Source organism: Rutilus rutilus (assembly GCF_951802725.1).
Source record: "Rutilus rutilus genome assembly, chromosome: 23".
Classification (NCBI taxonomy): domain Eukaryota; kingdom Metazoa; phylum Chordata; class Actinopteri; order Cypriniformes; family Leuciscidae; genus Rutilus; species Rutilus rutilus.
The window spans coordinates 1149471-1165623 of NC_140233.1; the positions used below are offsets into that span (position 1 = coordinate 1149471).

General features: G+C 40.2%; 1 protein-coding gene across 1 annotated transcript in view; it reads left to right on the top strand.

Moving 5' to 3' along the window:
- Positions 1-16153, top strand: part of LOC311283504 (uncharacterized protein) — a 333540-nt gene that overhangs the window by 17774 nt on the left and 299613 nt on the right. The window contains exons 5-8 of the mRNA XM_084397942.1: positions 14544-14611; positions 14705-14824; positions 14993-15088; positions 15425-15553. Of these exons, the coding sequence (XP_084254068.1) occupies positions 14544-14611; positions 14705-14824; positions 14993-15088; positions 15425-15553 (413 nt within the window). The remainder of the gene's footprint in view (positions 1-14543; positions 14612-14704; positions 14825-14992; positions 15089-15424; positions 15554-16153) is intronic.

Consider the following 16153-nt stretch of genomic DNA (forward strand, 5'->3'; position numbering starts at 1 on the left):
CGGGCCGCGCATTGGGAAGGAACGAGTTTGTCATCCGCTTCCTTAGAGGAGCTAGGAGGATGAACCCCCCGCGACCCCTTCGGTTCCTATGTGGGATCTTTCACTGGTCTTAGACGCGCTGAAAGCACATCCCTTTGAACCCCTGGAAACTGTGGATATGAAATACCTCACGCTCAAAACCGTTTTTCTGATAGCACTGTCTTCAGTAAAACGTGTGGGAGACCTTCACGCGTTATCCACTAACGCTGCGTGCCTCGAGTTCGGACCCAATGACTCTAAAGTTATTCTCAGACCGAGGCATGGGTATGTCCCCAAAATTTTGGGCACTCCCTCCAGAGCGCAGGTCATTTCCCTTTCAGCCCTGCCGAATGCTGGCTGCGAGGCAGATAGTAATCTCCTCTGCCCAGTCAGGGCGCTGAGAAGCTATATTTCACGCTCCGCCGCCTTCAGGTGTTCAGAGCAGCTCTTTGTTTCGTTTGGTGGGCGCACCAAGGGTCTCGCCGCCTCGAAACACACCCTATCCAGATGGATAGTTGACACTATCGCAGCTGCTTACGCATCTAAAAACCTGCAGTGCCCTTTGGGCATTCGAGCGCACTCCACCAGAGGCATGGCCTCATCGTGGGCGTGGTCCAGTGGGATTCCCATTCATGACTTTTGTGCAGCGGCAGGCTGGGCCTCCCCTTCCACATTTGTTAGGTTTTACAACCTGGAAGTTCCCGCTTTGCAGGCCAAAGTGTTATCAGTCTAGTCTCGCGTAGCCAGCCCACTGTCTGCGCGCGGGCTATGTTGCTATTTAGCTCTACTGGTTGAGCTGCACTATGTGGAAGTATCAGTTGGACCGGCTGTGCCGCTCCCTGTCCCGCTCCCTGTCCCATATTATGTGCTTGTGTACTGTGGTATCTCGGCCGCCCAGCTCCGCTTCGCGTTCCCTGGGCTCTCCATGGGATTCATTCAGGATGCTGGGCGCGCGCACGGCGTTGACAAGGGTGTTCCCGCAGCGTAAGCTAGCTTACGCAATACGAGAGAACCTCTCGTAAGAGAACGTACTCGGTTACTAACGTAACCTCTGTTCTCTCTAGAGAGGGAACGAGTATTGCGTAACCCGCCGTGCTCTCGCCACGAGCTCATTTCGCTTCATGCGACAGAAACCAGCGAAGCAGCCTCTGTACCTTGCTTATATACGCTAAGCCACACCCCTAATGACGGGCTGTGACGCATTAAGCGCGCCAAGCGCGCTCATTGGACGTGACGTCACGCGCAAGGCTCAGCCATAGGCTGCTGCAGTTGCCGCAGAGCAGCCAATGGGCACGCGAGTCGCCTGCCCTAGGTCTGCAGGCTGCCGCACTGCGTTGACAAGATTTAAAAAAAAATTAAGGATAATTTTTGGCTTCGGTATCTCGAGAAAGGAGACTTTCCCGCAGCGTAAGCAACTTACGCAATACTCGTTCCCTCTCTAGAGAGAACAGAGGTTACGTTAGTAACCGAGTACGTTTGAAATTATACTCTTTTTTTTTTTTTATAATTCAAGTTTTTATTGTTTTCATCCGGTACATGACAATATCATACAAAACACAGATTACAGATACAAATGCTACAGTACATATAAGGCCAAAATATATACAGTGGTTGCTATTAACAGAAGGCAACGGAATACTAAATGAGAAAAAAAAAAGAGAGAAAAAGAAAAAAAAAGAGAGAAAAAGAAGAAAAGGGCTAAGTAGTGCATAATAATGAGGAGTCAGAGTTATTGTGTCACATGGACAGACAACGTCAGATACCGTAAGACATCTTCCCTGACAGGGATACACACACGCACACATGCTCTGCTCTTATTATGTAGTTTGTAAAGCAAACGTTCATAAGAGTCTATCTTTGTCATTATGTTGACCCATTCTTCTAACTGACTCTAATGACTCTAGCCGTCCCAGAGACCCCCACCATGATCTCTGCGAACTCTCCATTTGAAATATTTGGCATCTGCTCCCCTTCTCCAAACAGACACAATTTGGCTGATAATGGTATTGTTGTTCCAAGCCATTTGCTCAAAATATTTTGTGCACAAGTCATTCATATGCCATTTTTTTCCAGTATGTGATTTCCTGATACAAATAGCATAATTATGCCATAGGGAAGAGTATGGTTGTTTACATTGTGATATTTTGTGCATCTTGTGACTCTTCGCCCATACCTCTCTGGAATGCCTCATGATAGGGTATGTGGTCATGTCCAAACATTGAGACAAATGCTCAATAGGGCTGTATGGCTGAGACAAAGTTTTCTCAATAGTAAACCAATCTAATTGACTATTATTGTTCCAATGTTTGGCCAATTTGGCCATTTCATAAGATACCTGATAGAGCCGAGGGTCTGGTAGTCCCAACCCTCCCTTATCCCGAGAGGCACATAATTTGCTAAGCTTTATCCTGGGCCTTTTCTAGGAAATGTTTCACCATTATATCATAGTGATTACGAATCAGCTGTGGTGTGGTAAGTGGCAGCATCATAAGCATGTAGTTAAGCTGAGGCGAGACCACCATCTTAATTATATTCACCTTCCCCCATAAGGTTAACTGAATTTTTCCCCATTTGTCCGGGTTATTTCTTATGTTTTGTAAAAGTGGTGTCAAATTTAACATAGGAATCTCTTCTAACTCCTTGTTTATCTTGATAACCAAATAGTTTATCTGTCTTGGGATCCATCTAAAGCCAAATTTAGTTACCACATTTGCGTTACATATTCCGGATATAGGCATAGCTTCAGACTTTGTCCAGTTAATCTTATATCCAGATAATTTAGAATAGGATTGGACTGTCCCCATTAAATGATGTAAGGACTTATCTGGATCTTTTATCAAGGCTAAAATGTAATCGGCATATAAAAAAATAATTGTTCTTTGTCGCCTCCCTGTACGCCTAAAATGTTTATATTAGCCCTGATTGCGATGGCCAGAGGTTTCAATGTGATGTTGAACAATAATGGCGACAGCGGACACCGTTCTCCCTGGTAAGGCCAAAAAACGGGGAAACTTTACCGATGGTAATCACACATGCCTTAGGTGTTTTGTACAATGTTTGGACCCACTTGATAAAACATGGCCCAACCCAAAATTTGACAACGCTTTAAATAAAAATTCACAATGAACCCGATCGAACAACTTTTCTGCATCAAGTGAGGGGGCAATAGTTGGGTCGGTTTCTTGTCTTTTTAGCCAAATTAAGTGTAGTTACCGTCTCATGTTGTCTGTTGATGACCTATTCCTCATAAATCCAACTTGATCAGGGTTTATATTGTTGGATAACACCTTCTCTAACCGTAAAGCAATAATTTGACCTAAAATCTTACAATCTACATTAATCAGGCTTATCGGTTGATAATTTGAGGGTTCAGTGGAATCTCTATCTTTCTTAGGAATCAGAGATATTAGAGCATCATTAATCCCTTAGCATATGCCTCATTACAGTATATACTTCTGTTAAAATAGGTGCAAGTAAATCTATATACTGTTTACAATATTCAACAGGGAGCCCATCTAATCCTGATGACTTACCATTCACTTCAAGTTCTGCTATTGGCCTTTTTAACAAATTCACCTGTAAATAATACGTGACAAATTGACATGTATTATTTTGCTTAAACTGCCTGGCTAGTAGTTTACCAGTTTTCTCCCCATCCTCATCCTCAAAGTAGTTCCTAATCTAAATAAGGTGTATTCTACCTTTTTATTATATATTTCCTGGATTTCAAATTTAAGTTTATAAATATCTTGATACAACTGATTCGAAAAGCATTGGGATAATAATTTTTCATAATTCTTAATTTTATTATCTAATTCGTGTATTCTGTCCAGATCCTTCCTTTTCCGTTTAGATGCATAGCCTATTATCTTCCCTCTGATGTATGCCTTAGATGTCTCCCATTCAGTTGATCTTCTATCAGTAATACCAGTATTAATTTTAAAAAAAGACTGTAAATCTTCTTTTAAAGCTGCCGTCGGCAATTTTTTTTTAATCATATTCAGTGAAATCGACACTATGGTTTTAGAAAAAAAACAAGCTTCTAACTCCACCTGGACCTTGTTATTTGTTTTGCAAAAATCCACCGCTCCCGGATCATCGGGTCCAATCACCGCAGGGGGGTGTGAGATCTGACTGTCAATCACAGGTCGTGCACACGCCACAGATCCCCCCTCCCTCGTGCGCGTTACAATATCACATGCACACGCCTGAAGTTCGCCTGAAGATTGCACGAAGCGTGATGGCGGAGAGAAAATCTACTAACAAGCTTCCAATTCCACGGTTATTGCTATCTATGGATAGATTAGCCAGGGCAGCCTAACTCCAAGTCCATGGTGTTGATCAATGCTGAAGAGACGGACGCGGTCACAGAAAACATGGTGCACACGCACTGACGAGCACAAACTTGATAGGAGGGTGCTCGTTGGTAGTGGGGGAGGGGCATGAGAGTTGTAAACATTCAAAATTTTGACTAAGTCCACTCAATCTGCCAGACTTGCCGACTGCAGCTGTAACGATAAACTAAAGATGTCACATGAGATAGAAGTGAAGTATTTAATCTCCATCTGCCTTTTCTCTCTTTTCTGTCACAGTTAATATCAATACCTAACTTAATGGCCGCATGTATGGGATCAATATCCCGTCTAAAGTATTGCAGACACGGATCAAAAATTAATAAGCGTGAATCAAAAATTTTAAAACACATGTAAAAATATGTTGCACAAACTGAAAAAAACAATGCAAAATGATCAGAATAGCAAACAACGTGTTCACGGATCAAAATATAATAAGCGTGAATCAAGAAATAACAAGCATGAAGAAAAACTTTAAACGCATTAAAAGTTATTTTGCACAAAACTTAAACTTATGGTCATGCTTTCTTAAAAAGTATGTTTTCCTTGGTTTTATTACTCTGTACTTTGTGCTCTCTTGCATTTTCTGCTCATATTTTACTCTTTTGTACGCTTGTGCTGTTTTTCTCTTTGCTCTTCTTTCTATGTTCTGCACTTGCTCTCCCAAATGTTGCAGTTAGAGTTTCATGTAAATTAGGGTGGGCTTAAGCATCACCATTGGTCCACTAGTTCTAGATTGACAGCTCCTCCTCTAGCCAATCAGTCGAAGAGGGGAGTTGAAGTCACATCAATGCGACTCGTGGCTACTAATTCTTACTTATACAGGGGAAGATGACAGTTTAATTTAACTTTACAAAGACTTTCAAGCAGTAAAGCTATCTGAACTCTGGACATAAATAATTAAATTCATCTTTTTTGAGATACATGAGAATGTTAATGTGCACACATTACACACATACTTGGCTCATGATGTCAATATGCTAAGGCTGCTGTAAGTGAAACATCCCACAGTTATGAAACGCTACAATTCTTTGCAAAAACTAAGTTAAAAACGGCCATTGTCAAAAGACTTTAGGACTTAGACCTGTCACCGCTAACGTTACGCATTGCCTACCTTTTTTATTAACCTCGCCAAATTTGACAAAAGATTATTGAAAATGATTGTGTTACAGAGAAGATATACAGAAACCAGTTGGATTTAATATACAGTGATTTATTACATATTTATTGTGTTTATTTACATAGCTTACATATTTACATGTTGCATAGCATGCGTTGTTTCTGGAGTGCTGCTGTCCTGCAGAGTTTAGTGTCAACTCCGATAAAAACCTCACCTGTCTGTAGTATTAATTATCCTAAAGATGATGATTAGCTGGTTCAGGTGTGTTTGATTAGGGTTGGAGGAGCTAAACTCTGCACCAGGACCGACATTGCCCATCCTTGTCATTGATTAAATATGAAAGTAAAATGGCCAGTAGGTGGTGGCATGTTACTGTTTTTACGAACGAGTTATTCGTTCAAACTTCTCGTTCAAATCTGCAATTCTTTGATGAAACACTGTTGTGTTGCTCGGAGAAGATCGACACTCGCGGTGCCAGGTCCAGAGGTAAGTGCAATAGAGGTGAATGATGGATCATCAGACAGGTACAACTGTGACAGGTCGTCGTTACGATGACGAATTTAACGATAACTTATTGCCAGGTAGACATACCGTAAAACTTCAAATAATAGCCGAGTCCCAAATAGACGCCTGTCTCTTTTACACGCCTGGTGTGGCTACAGGTTTGGATCAGGGGCATGGCCAGAATTTTATTTTTGGGGGGGCCCATCTTAAAATGAGGGGGCAACTTATATATATATATATATATATATATATATATATATATATATATATATATATATATAGCCTAGGCCCTTGGCTATAGCAGCCTACGACAGAGATCGGTGATAATTATCTTTTACATGAGTCTACATGGGCGATTATAAAATTATTATGTTGGCTATTTTTAGTCCAGTGCCTGCAAGTTAAATAAGATTAGTATTGACCAAGTTCAGAGGCTGTCATATGTGGATCAACTTACTTTGTTGTGTATTTTCAACAGTTAAAATATGAAAAATAACTTTTATATTGATTCAATGGATTAATTGCATTTTGGAAAAAAAGTGTCATGAATTTATTGCATTTTGGGGGGAAACTAATCCTTTTTTATAATAAATATTTGAAAATCAAAATCTGGATTTGAAAATATGTTATTATAACCTAAATATGCTATGTGAAAGTTTGAAACAAAAAATAGTGGTTTTCATCTTTCCACACTCTTGAGCCCCTTTCACACAGCGCATTGAACCCGGGAAATTGCCGGCAAATTGCCGGAACGCCTTCTGTGTGAACGCAAACACGACCCGGGTTTAATGCCGGGATCGATGCCGGGTTGGGGACCTAGTAACATTGCCGTGTTCAGTCCCGGGACGCGCGCTGTGTGAACAAAAGCCGTAATAATGCCGTGTCGTAGTGATGACGCTGAAGCCGGGATCGTTCGCCAGCTGTGAAACGGTACGTAATGCGCAAGTTTATGATCGAATCAGAGAAATAAATGCACAAGCGTGGTTTCTCGAGAGAGAAATCGCAGCTCATAAGCAAACTGAAGACGCTGCTGAGACATTACAAGTCACATCGATGTCACGTGTCTTTCCGGGACATACACGGGTTGTGTGTGAACGCGCTCTCTGATTCCGGAAAATCACTGGCAGTGTGAATGAACCAAAATCAAATGAACCCGGGTCAAATCCTGGGTCACTTTATCCGTGTATTTTCCGGAATCTCTGTGTGAAAGGGGCTTAGGTAAAGAAAACACATTATTACTCAAATTAATCATAATGGATTTATCGCGTTTTGAAACCAAACTCTTCATACACAACAGATATAGGCTATACAGGAAATGTGGTCATCACTGGTTGTGAAGGCGGTTCATCAATTGCAAAGTGCAAACAAGCCAATGCACATTGTGCCGATCTGAATCTAAGTCTCACCGCTATTGTGTGATGAAATATGTGCGTTTCTGTCTCCTAGCCGCTTCACTCGCTGTCGTCTTGTAGTAAGCTGAAGCAAACTCAGATGTAGATGGCTTATTTTCTCCTTCTCGCTCATCTTTTCGTGCGTAATATTGTACTTTGCACAACGCTGCCATTGTCACCGCATGAACTCTCACACGTCGCGAAGATGGCAGCGTAGGTTACGCACAACACGTCAAATCAAGTTTAAAAACAGCCGCATTTTACCACGCAGTATTTTGATTGGTCAATCTATCAATTAGACTAACACATCAACAATTTCTTATTTTTATTATTTTATTTTAAGCAATCAAAAATCCCCTTGTGGCTACGCCACTGGTTTGGATAAATTAGATTAGATTAGATTAGATTCAACTTTATTGTCATTACACAAGTACAGGTACAAGGCAACGAAATGCAGTTTAGGTCTAACCAGAAGTGCAATAGCAGCAAGTGCAGGATATACAGTGGTTCATAAGTGCAGAACATGGATATGTACTGAATAAATATAGAGTTGAATACTATTATAAACAAAAATTTACAGATAGATTGTCCTATGAATATAATATACAGATAACTCTTACTGTGAACAGAATTTACAGCTAGATATGTACTGAATATAATAATATACAGATGGCTATTACTATAAACAGAATGTTTACAGATAGATATGTACTGAATATAATATACAGATGGCTGTTACTATAAACATAATTTTACAGATAGATATGTACTATGAATATATATACAGATGGCTGTTACTATAAACAGAATGTGAGCATAATATACAGATGGATATTACTATAAACAGAATTTTACAAATAGATATATGTATAAGTTAGGCTAATGAGCAGTATAACAATGGATTTAAAGTAGTGCAAATAAAGTTTGGACAGAAGCTATCCGAGTGAGTGCAGTGGAAAGTAATTGCATATTACAGTTAAGGTACGATATTGCAATGTATATATAACAGTCGGTACTGTAAATAAACAGTCGGCAGTGCAAATGAGCATATTCCAGTCAAGGTAGTAGTGCAAGATGCATATGTAAACAGTTGTTACTGTAATAACAGTCAGCAGTGCAAATTAACATTATAGTATTGCAAATAACAAAATGGAGGCAGGTGTGAGGAGGGAGAGGAGAGTCAATCAGTATATAAGGGGAGTGGGATCAATGAGGGTTAGAGTTTAATAAAGAGACAGCTCTGGGGAAAAAACTGTTCTTTAGTCTGCTGGTCCTGGTCCGGAGGCACCTGAAACGCCTGCCGGAGGGCAGGAGAGAAAACAGTCTGTGGGCTGGGTGAGAGGAGTCCTTAAGGATGCTGCGAGCTCGATGCAGACAGCGTTTCCTCTGGATGTGCTCGATGGCAGGTAGTGGAGTCCCAGTGATGCGCTGGGCGGTTTTCACCACCCGCTGCAGTGCCTTGCGCTCTGCAACAGAACAGCTCCCATACCACACTGTAGCACAGTTGGTCAGGATGCTTTCTATTGCACAGCGATAGAAGTTCACCAGGATAGTGGAGGAAAGCTGATTCTTCCTCAGTGTCCTCAGGAAGAAGAGGCGCTGGTGAGCCTTCTTGACCAGGCTGGAGGTGTTGGTTGTCCAGGTCATGTCCGCCGAGATGTGGGTCCCCAGGAACTTGAAACTGGAGACACGCTCAACAGCCATTCCATTGATGTAGATGGTGTCGTGTGTGCCTCTTGACACTTTCCTGAAGTCCACGATGAGCTCCTTCGTTTTGGTGGTGTTGAGGAGCTGGTTATTTTCGGTGCACCATGTGGCCAGGTGCTTGATCTCCTCCCTATAGGCAGTCTCATCGTTGTTGCTGATGAGACCAATCACCGTAGTGTCGTCCGCAAACTTGACGATGGAATTAGATCCATCGCCCAATTAAATAAAGGGCGGTCTCAAATAGAGGCCTGGTCTGTTTTTTAGTTTCGGGTTGTATTTAGTCTTCTAAAACCCATCAGATCGTCTGCTTAAGCCAGTTGTATGGAGCAGATTGCGCACGCAAGTGAGCCCTATTATTCGAAGTTTTACGGTATATACCGGTAACAGGTTGAGTTGCAGGCACACATGCAGTTTAAAGGTGTCCTGCCACGGAAAGATTTTTGCCAGCTGAGTTGATGGTCGTCTTTCCCTGTATAAGTAAGAATCAGTAGCCACGAGTCGCATTGATGTGACGTCAACTCCCCTCTTCGACTGATTGGCTAGAGGAGGAGCTGTCAATCTAGAACTAGTGGACCAATGGTGATGCTTAAGCCCGCCCTAATTTACATGAAACTCGAACTGCAACATTTGGGAGAGCAAGTGCAGAACATAGAAAGAAGAGCAAAGAGAAAAACAGCACAAGCGTACAAAAGAGTAAAATATGAGCAGAAAATGCAAGAGAGCACAAAGTACAGAGTAATAAAACCAAGGAAAACATACTTTTTAAGAAAGCATGACCATAAGTTTAAGTTTTGTGCAAAATAACTTTTAATGCGTTTAAAGTTTTTATTCATGCTTGTTATTTCTTGATTCACGCTTATTATATATTTTTTTACAGTTTGTGCAACATATTTTTACATATATATATTTTTTTGATCCGTGGCTGCAATACTTTAGATAGGATATTTATCCCATACCGTATGATCTGATAAAGCGATGGCATTTATTTTGCAGTGCGTAACATGCTTTGTCATGGTATTCAAGATCAGAAACATATCAATTCTGGAGTGGGATTTATGACAATGTGAATAACATGTGAACTCCCTCTCACATGGATTCACCAGACGCCAAATATCCACTAACCCATTATCTTCACTCATGAATTACTTCAGCCTCTGAAAAAGTTTCAGTGGGACCATTGACCTGCTATTGAACATCTTCCTGCAGTTCAGCACCGACTGGACACATTCCTCTGTGAGGCGTGCAGTCTGTTTGACAGAGTCCAACTCCATACCGAGAAAAGAGATCCTCTGCCCAGGGGTGAGTTTGCTCTTTTCCCAGTTGACCCGAAGACCCAACTGGCTAATATGTTGGAGCAACAAATCCCTGTGTTTGCACAACTGTTCTCGTGACTGAGCTAGTATCAGCCAATTGTTGAGGTAGTTGAGGACACGAACACCACGTTCTCTCATGGGAGCAATGGCTTGTGCTCCGGAGAGCCAAGTCAGTTGCAGTGCGGAGCTCACGGTCTAGACTCCCCTTGTGCATATCCATGAGTGTTTTGGCCTGTTAGACCTGTAACAATGCCATGGCATGCAGAGAGGAAGCAGCTTGCCCGCAAGCTCCATAAGCTCCGTCTGTAAGAACAGACGAAAACTCACAGGCCGGCGAGAGGGAAAAGAGGCTCCCCTGAGTCGGATGCAGCGGCCGCCGGACACAGGTGTGTCGCGACAGATCGCTCCACTGGAGGGATAGCCACGTAACCTCTCTGCCCCTCTTTCAAGGGTAGTGAGAGGGCAGAAACTATCCAGATCGTTTGCAGCAGTAAAAGGTGCCATCCATGTTCTAGTCAGTTCTCCATGCACCTCGGGAAAGAAAGGCACTGGGGCGGCGGGCTGAGAACCAGCACGGCCCGCCCCGAGAAACCAATCATCCAACCGCGACTGAGCGGGACACGGTGGAGGGTTCCACTCGAGCCCGACAGCCGTGGCGGCCCGTTTCAGCTTAGCTGATAACTGTGGATCCGGCTCAGGCAACATTGAACATTGAACTCCATGAAGGATCATCTCCAGAGCCCAGCTCACCCTCCGATGTTGCAATCAGCATCCTATCCTCCTGGGGAATTTCCAATGGAACCTCTGGTCCGTCCATTACAGACAGGCCAGCGCGCTCAACAAAGGAATCCATTGGTATCGGTGTGATGGAATCGTGATTCCACAGGGAATGGTTACCGGGCAGAATCTCCGTCACTATTCTATGATCACCCAAATCACACGTCACCCGAGGGTGAAGTGTAAAAATGGGGACTTCACCTTCGCGGACAAAGGCGAGTCTAGATCTCAACACTGAGACAGTCAGTCCCGCAATGAGAACATGAACTATCCACAAAAGCTGCTTCAGCGTGCTGTAAGCCCAAACACCTGATGCAACAATTGTGACCATCCCAGGGGGACAGGGAACGACCGCATCCAGAAACGCACGGGTGGAATGACATCTTGAAAAAGACTCACCCGTGTTGCTGTTTCTGGAAAATAAAAACTCTCACCAGTGCCGGAGCACACACAGGGGAATAATCACGGCAACACTGACAGGGATAGAACCTGTACCAGTGAAGCACTCACTCTCCTCGCCCTCAACCAACCGTCAGACAAACAAACACAAACAAAATATTTGCTTTGCTGTTAAAACAGCAGTTGAGAGCTTAGAAAGCTCGCTATCACCGCTGACGTGCTATAATCACCAACATCGGGAAAGACTTCCTGAAGAAGCACTGACACACTCACTCGTTGTAATACAACACCTCTCTTCAAAGACATCGACATAAAGACCGATCAGCTCCGAAGTGAAAAACAACTGGTGTGTGCATCCACTTCCGTATTTATACCCGCGCTGCAGGGCCGGGGCCTGTGATGTAATTCACGCACGCCAATGTCCTTTGGCTCGTTTTTACAATACTCGAAGATATTAGGCTCCCTGGCGTGATCCCAATCAGTCGATACGTCAACTACGTCGAACGTTACCGACTGAAAGGAAACTATACACTGTAAAAAATAATACACCATATCTACTCATTTAAAATTGTGGCAAGAGATTACAAGCAATATTATTAATTAAACTCAACAAAACTTCATTCAAAATGCATTCTTCCATTCAAAATGAGTAACTGCTAATAGCACACACAAAACAATTAAGTAAAATTTTAACAAAAAATATTGGTTTCCTTGGACAAAACAAAACACTATGCTAATGAATACTACTCAATGGAATTGTTTTGATTTAACACAAAAATTATTTGGTATTATTATTTTTAATGAGTGGATTAATTCAAATAATTTAATTAAATCTCAATTCAGCTATTAACAGACATAGGCGTCAAAGATGAATTATGAAACTCCTTTATTATTGCCAACAACAGTCACAAAAACATCATCTATTAGTATTCTCAGAGTAAACACTCACTACACTTTTACCAGCAGAACAGAATACTGAAAGTTTGCAGAACAAGTCTCTTTTTGTGTTTCTTTTTCTAGGCACAAATTGTTCAAAATACACAATGCAGTTGCGTTGTTTGAAAAAAATAGATATAAGAAACAAGGTTTACACCTAGATTTGAACAACTGGACTTGGTACATAATAATATTGTATTAAAACAGCAGTGTAGACTGGACTCCGTTTGACAGCGTTGAAGCATCAAGCTCCAAGATAATTTATTTTTTATTTTTTTAAATACCTCAAATTAATACTTTGTGTGCCCGGATAATGGAGATTCAGTGCATACAGTAGGTCAAACCAAAGAGGACACAGGAACACCGTCAAGGCCCGTAAGAACTTTCACCCCCTCGACAACTCGATTCCAGTGTCCAATGGGCTCACTTGTAGAAGCTCCTTTCTTTGTTGTTGAAGCTCCTGTTCTGGACACTATTACTATCATCACAAGCCGTTCAGTTCCTGTCTGTTCTTTGTTGTCCTGCAACGTTAAACAGCAGTGAGATTCAAAACCTAAGAAATATTGATCAAAAGAGAAAATCTCAAACTTAGTTTCTTTGATCAGTGTTCTTAGATACAGATGAAGTCCAATCAACAATATAATGGCCTCTTGGGGAAGTAACCAACAATAATTTTGATTTAAATTCACATATCTAATAAATTGAAATTAAGATTGCATACGTTGAATTCTTTGATTATATTTCCTTCATGCTCCCCAATGACGTCTTCTATCATGCAGCGGATGACCACCTCTCTCGTCATATCAACAGAACACTGTTCATCCTACAAGAAATAAAACATGAATCATAAATCGTAAATCATTTTACAATGCGACACTACGGCCATTATTATTATTTTTTTACATTGCTCGTTCCCCATTACAGTTAAAATAGTCATCTTTAACATATTGGCTAAATGAATGGATTAAATGCCTTATTTTTCAAGAGCATTACTACCATCAATATGTTTTAATGATGTTCATATTACATCAGATAGACAACTTGAACAATTTACAACAGTTATTTTCATAAATAAATTAAATACATTTCAGTAATTAATCTTCTTTAATTTCTGAAATGTATTTATGAAAAAAAGCGCAGAAGAGCTTTGCCTCCAGGTTGTCAGCGGGAAACTCCAGTGCAGGGCTCGTGAGCATTCAACTCAAGATGTGGATCGTTTTACAGCTGCCCATGACATTAATCGTGTCCTTTTGATATTAATAAGATAGAACTAAGCAAATTGAAAAAGGTTCACAGAAATGAAATGTCCGCAGAAGGGAAACTCCAGTGCATGCGTGCCTCGTGCTTGCGAGCGTTTTAGTAGAAAATGCTTGTAAATTGAAAACAGCTCTTTTGTATTATGTTGGATTTATTCAATATTCTCTCCATTTGTATTTATTCAAAAAATAATTCTGCAATAAACTGGAAAACAACCTGTCTAAAAAACAATAAATTAATTTTGTATGACTTACAGTGTAACTAGGAACACAGATGGGCAGGCAGACAGGCAAAACCAAAACACGTAGACAATAAAACAAAACTGCACGTTACAGTTTTTACTTTCCACAGTGTTTTTAGAATAAGTGGGGGAGACTTAAAACAATTTTTTGTTTTTATTGGAGAAAGAAAGAAAGCGATGATTTCCTGAATCTGTGCAGATCTAAACAGCTTTGGCCAGCAGCGCGTCTACAGAGACCAAACCATATGTTTTCACTACTAAGAAATGTAATGTCACTTTTCAGTGGTCATGGAGCTATAGAGATAAATTCAAACTTACAACCTCTTGAAAGAATAAATATTCCTCTAACCATATCAGTTCATGCACTGGATAGGGCCTGTGCTGCCGTGACACTGAAATACTAGAAATTGTGTGTTTTGTGGATGTTTGTGTAACTATTTTCAGGTCTTGATGCGGTTGCTTAAAGGACATCATCATTTCTATTCACTCTTATGGCAGTTGTATTTCATAGTTATCTTTCTCAATTAGTTTCTGAGCAGCAAGATGCAGCAGAATATCTCCAGATGATATTACACAGAGTACCTGAGCCATCAGAGGTAATTTCAGACTCTTACTTATTAAAGATATGCTGTAAATGTAGAATGTAAAAAATATTCACTCTTGACTGTGATAATCTCTTTTAATACTAGATTTTCAGAGGAATCATGGTGACATCTACAGTGTGTTCTTACTGCAACCAGAACAATGAAGAGGAGACTGAGTTTTTATCAATACCTCTGTCTGTTGATGCCAGAGGACTTCGTGATGTGGTAAGAGAAACTGACTCAGACAAACTATCACCAGTGGAAATAAAATAATATAAACTGAGGCCTGAGCATGTTTCAGGTGAATGACATTGATACGTTTTTTTTAATTTACAACCTAAATGATGAATAATAAAACTGCTTTAAATCTTTAAACTTAATTTATCATTTTAGAAATATGCTTTGATGGAGTATTTGGAAATCCATCGCATGAGTGGAGATGATCAGCTATTCTGTGTTAAATGTAATTCAATGAGAGACATGGAAACGGCAAGTATCATTTGATTTTATTAACTAATGTCTATTTAGAACATTAGCAATATATTGTCTTATTGATAAAAACAGTTTTAGCTTTTAAAAACAATTATTTATATTATGTATGTATACATTTAATAGGGTGTTTAAAAAAAAGACAAAAACAAACTAAAGATTAAAGATTTATATAGTGATACTGTGAAGAATCAATGATTATGAAGCTGCTTTGACACAATAGGTATTGGATAAAGCGCTATAGAAATAAATGTGGCAGTAAAATCATAATTAATGTGTCAATGATATGCAATTTATGCATTTAAAATAATTATTTCTCTTTTTTTTTTACAACAGAAAAATGATATCAAAATGTGGCCAGATGTGTTGACTCTGCAGCTGAAGAGATTTGAGATGCGCTTCACAGGAAATAAACTGCACTACCTGAAAAATGAATGCAAAGTTAACATTCCTTCAGATATACAGGTATAAATAAATAATAATAAAATAAATTGAGTTTTCATCATTATATACATGTCTAATTATTTTCAAACAAAACTTGCTTTACAGTAAGCGAGAACAGACTGACACCAGAAACAATGAGTTCAAAGTGTTAAAAAAATATTAAGCTAAAATGTCCTAATCAATGAGATATTTAAAATTGTAAGAATTTGTATTGATCGTTTTTCTTTTTCTTACACTTGGAATAAATCTTAAAGCGTTTTTAACAATTTGACCTTAACAATTGGATTTTAAGCTTTGTAACACCACTTTACATGATAATGCAGTCATGATGAATTTGTTTGTTTCAGTTAACTCAACTGATGTTTTTTCCCCCAATTCAGCACAATATCATATTTGTTAAATTATTATTTTTTAACTCCAAGTTTGTTGGGCAAACCTCGGTTGTAATAAAGCATATCTTACCTTAATGTTCACAATTCTGACATGTGCATACAGCAGTCCATGTCTATGCTCTTTCCTTTCTACTATGGTCAATAAGTCAGTAGTGTCTAAGTCACAACCTTCAAGAAACAGCTGGAGACACACCTCATCCATCAGAGAAATTGCAGCACGTTCACATAC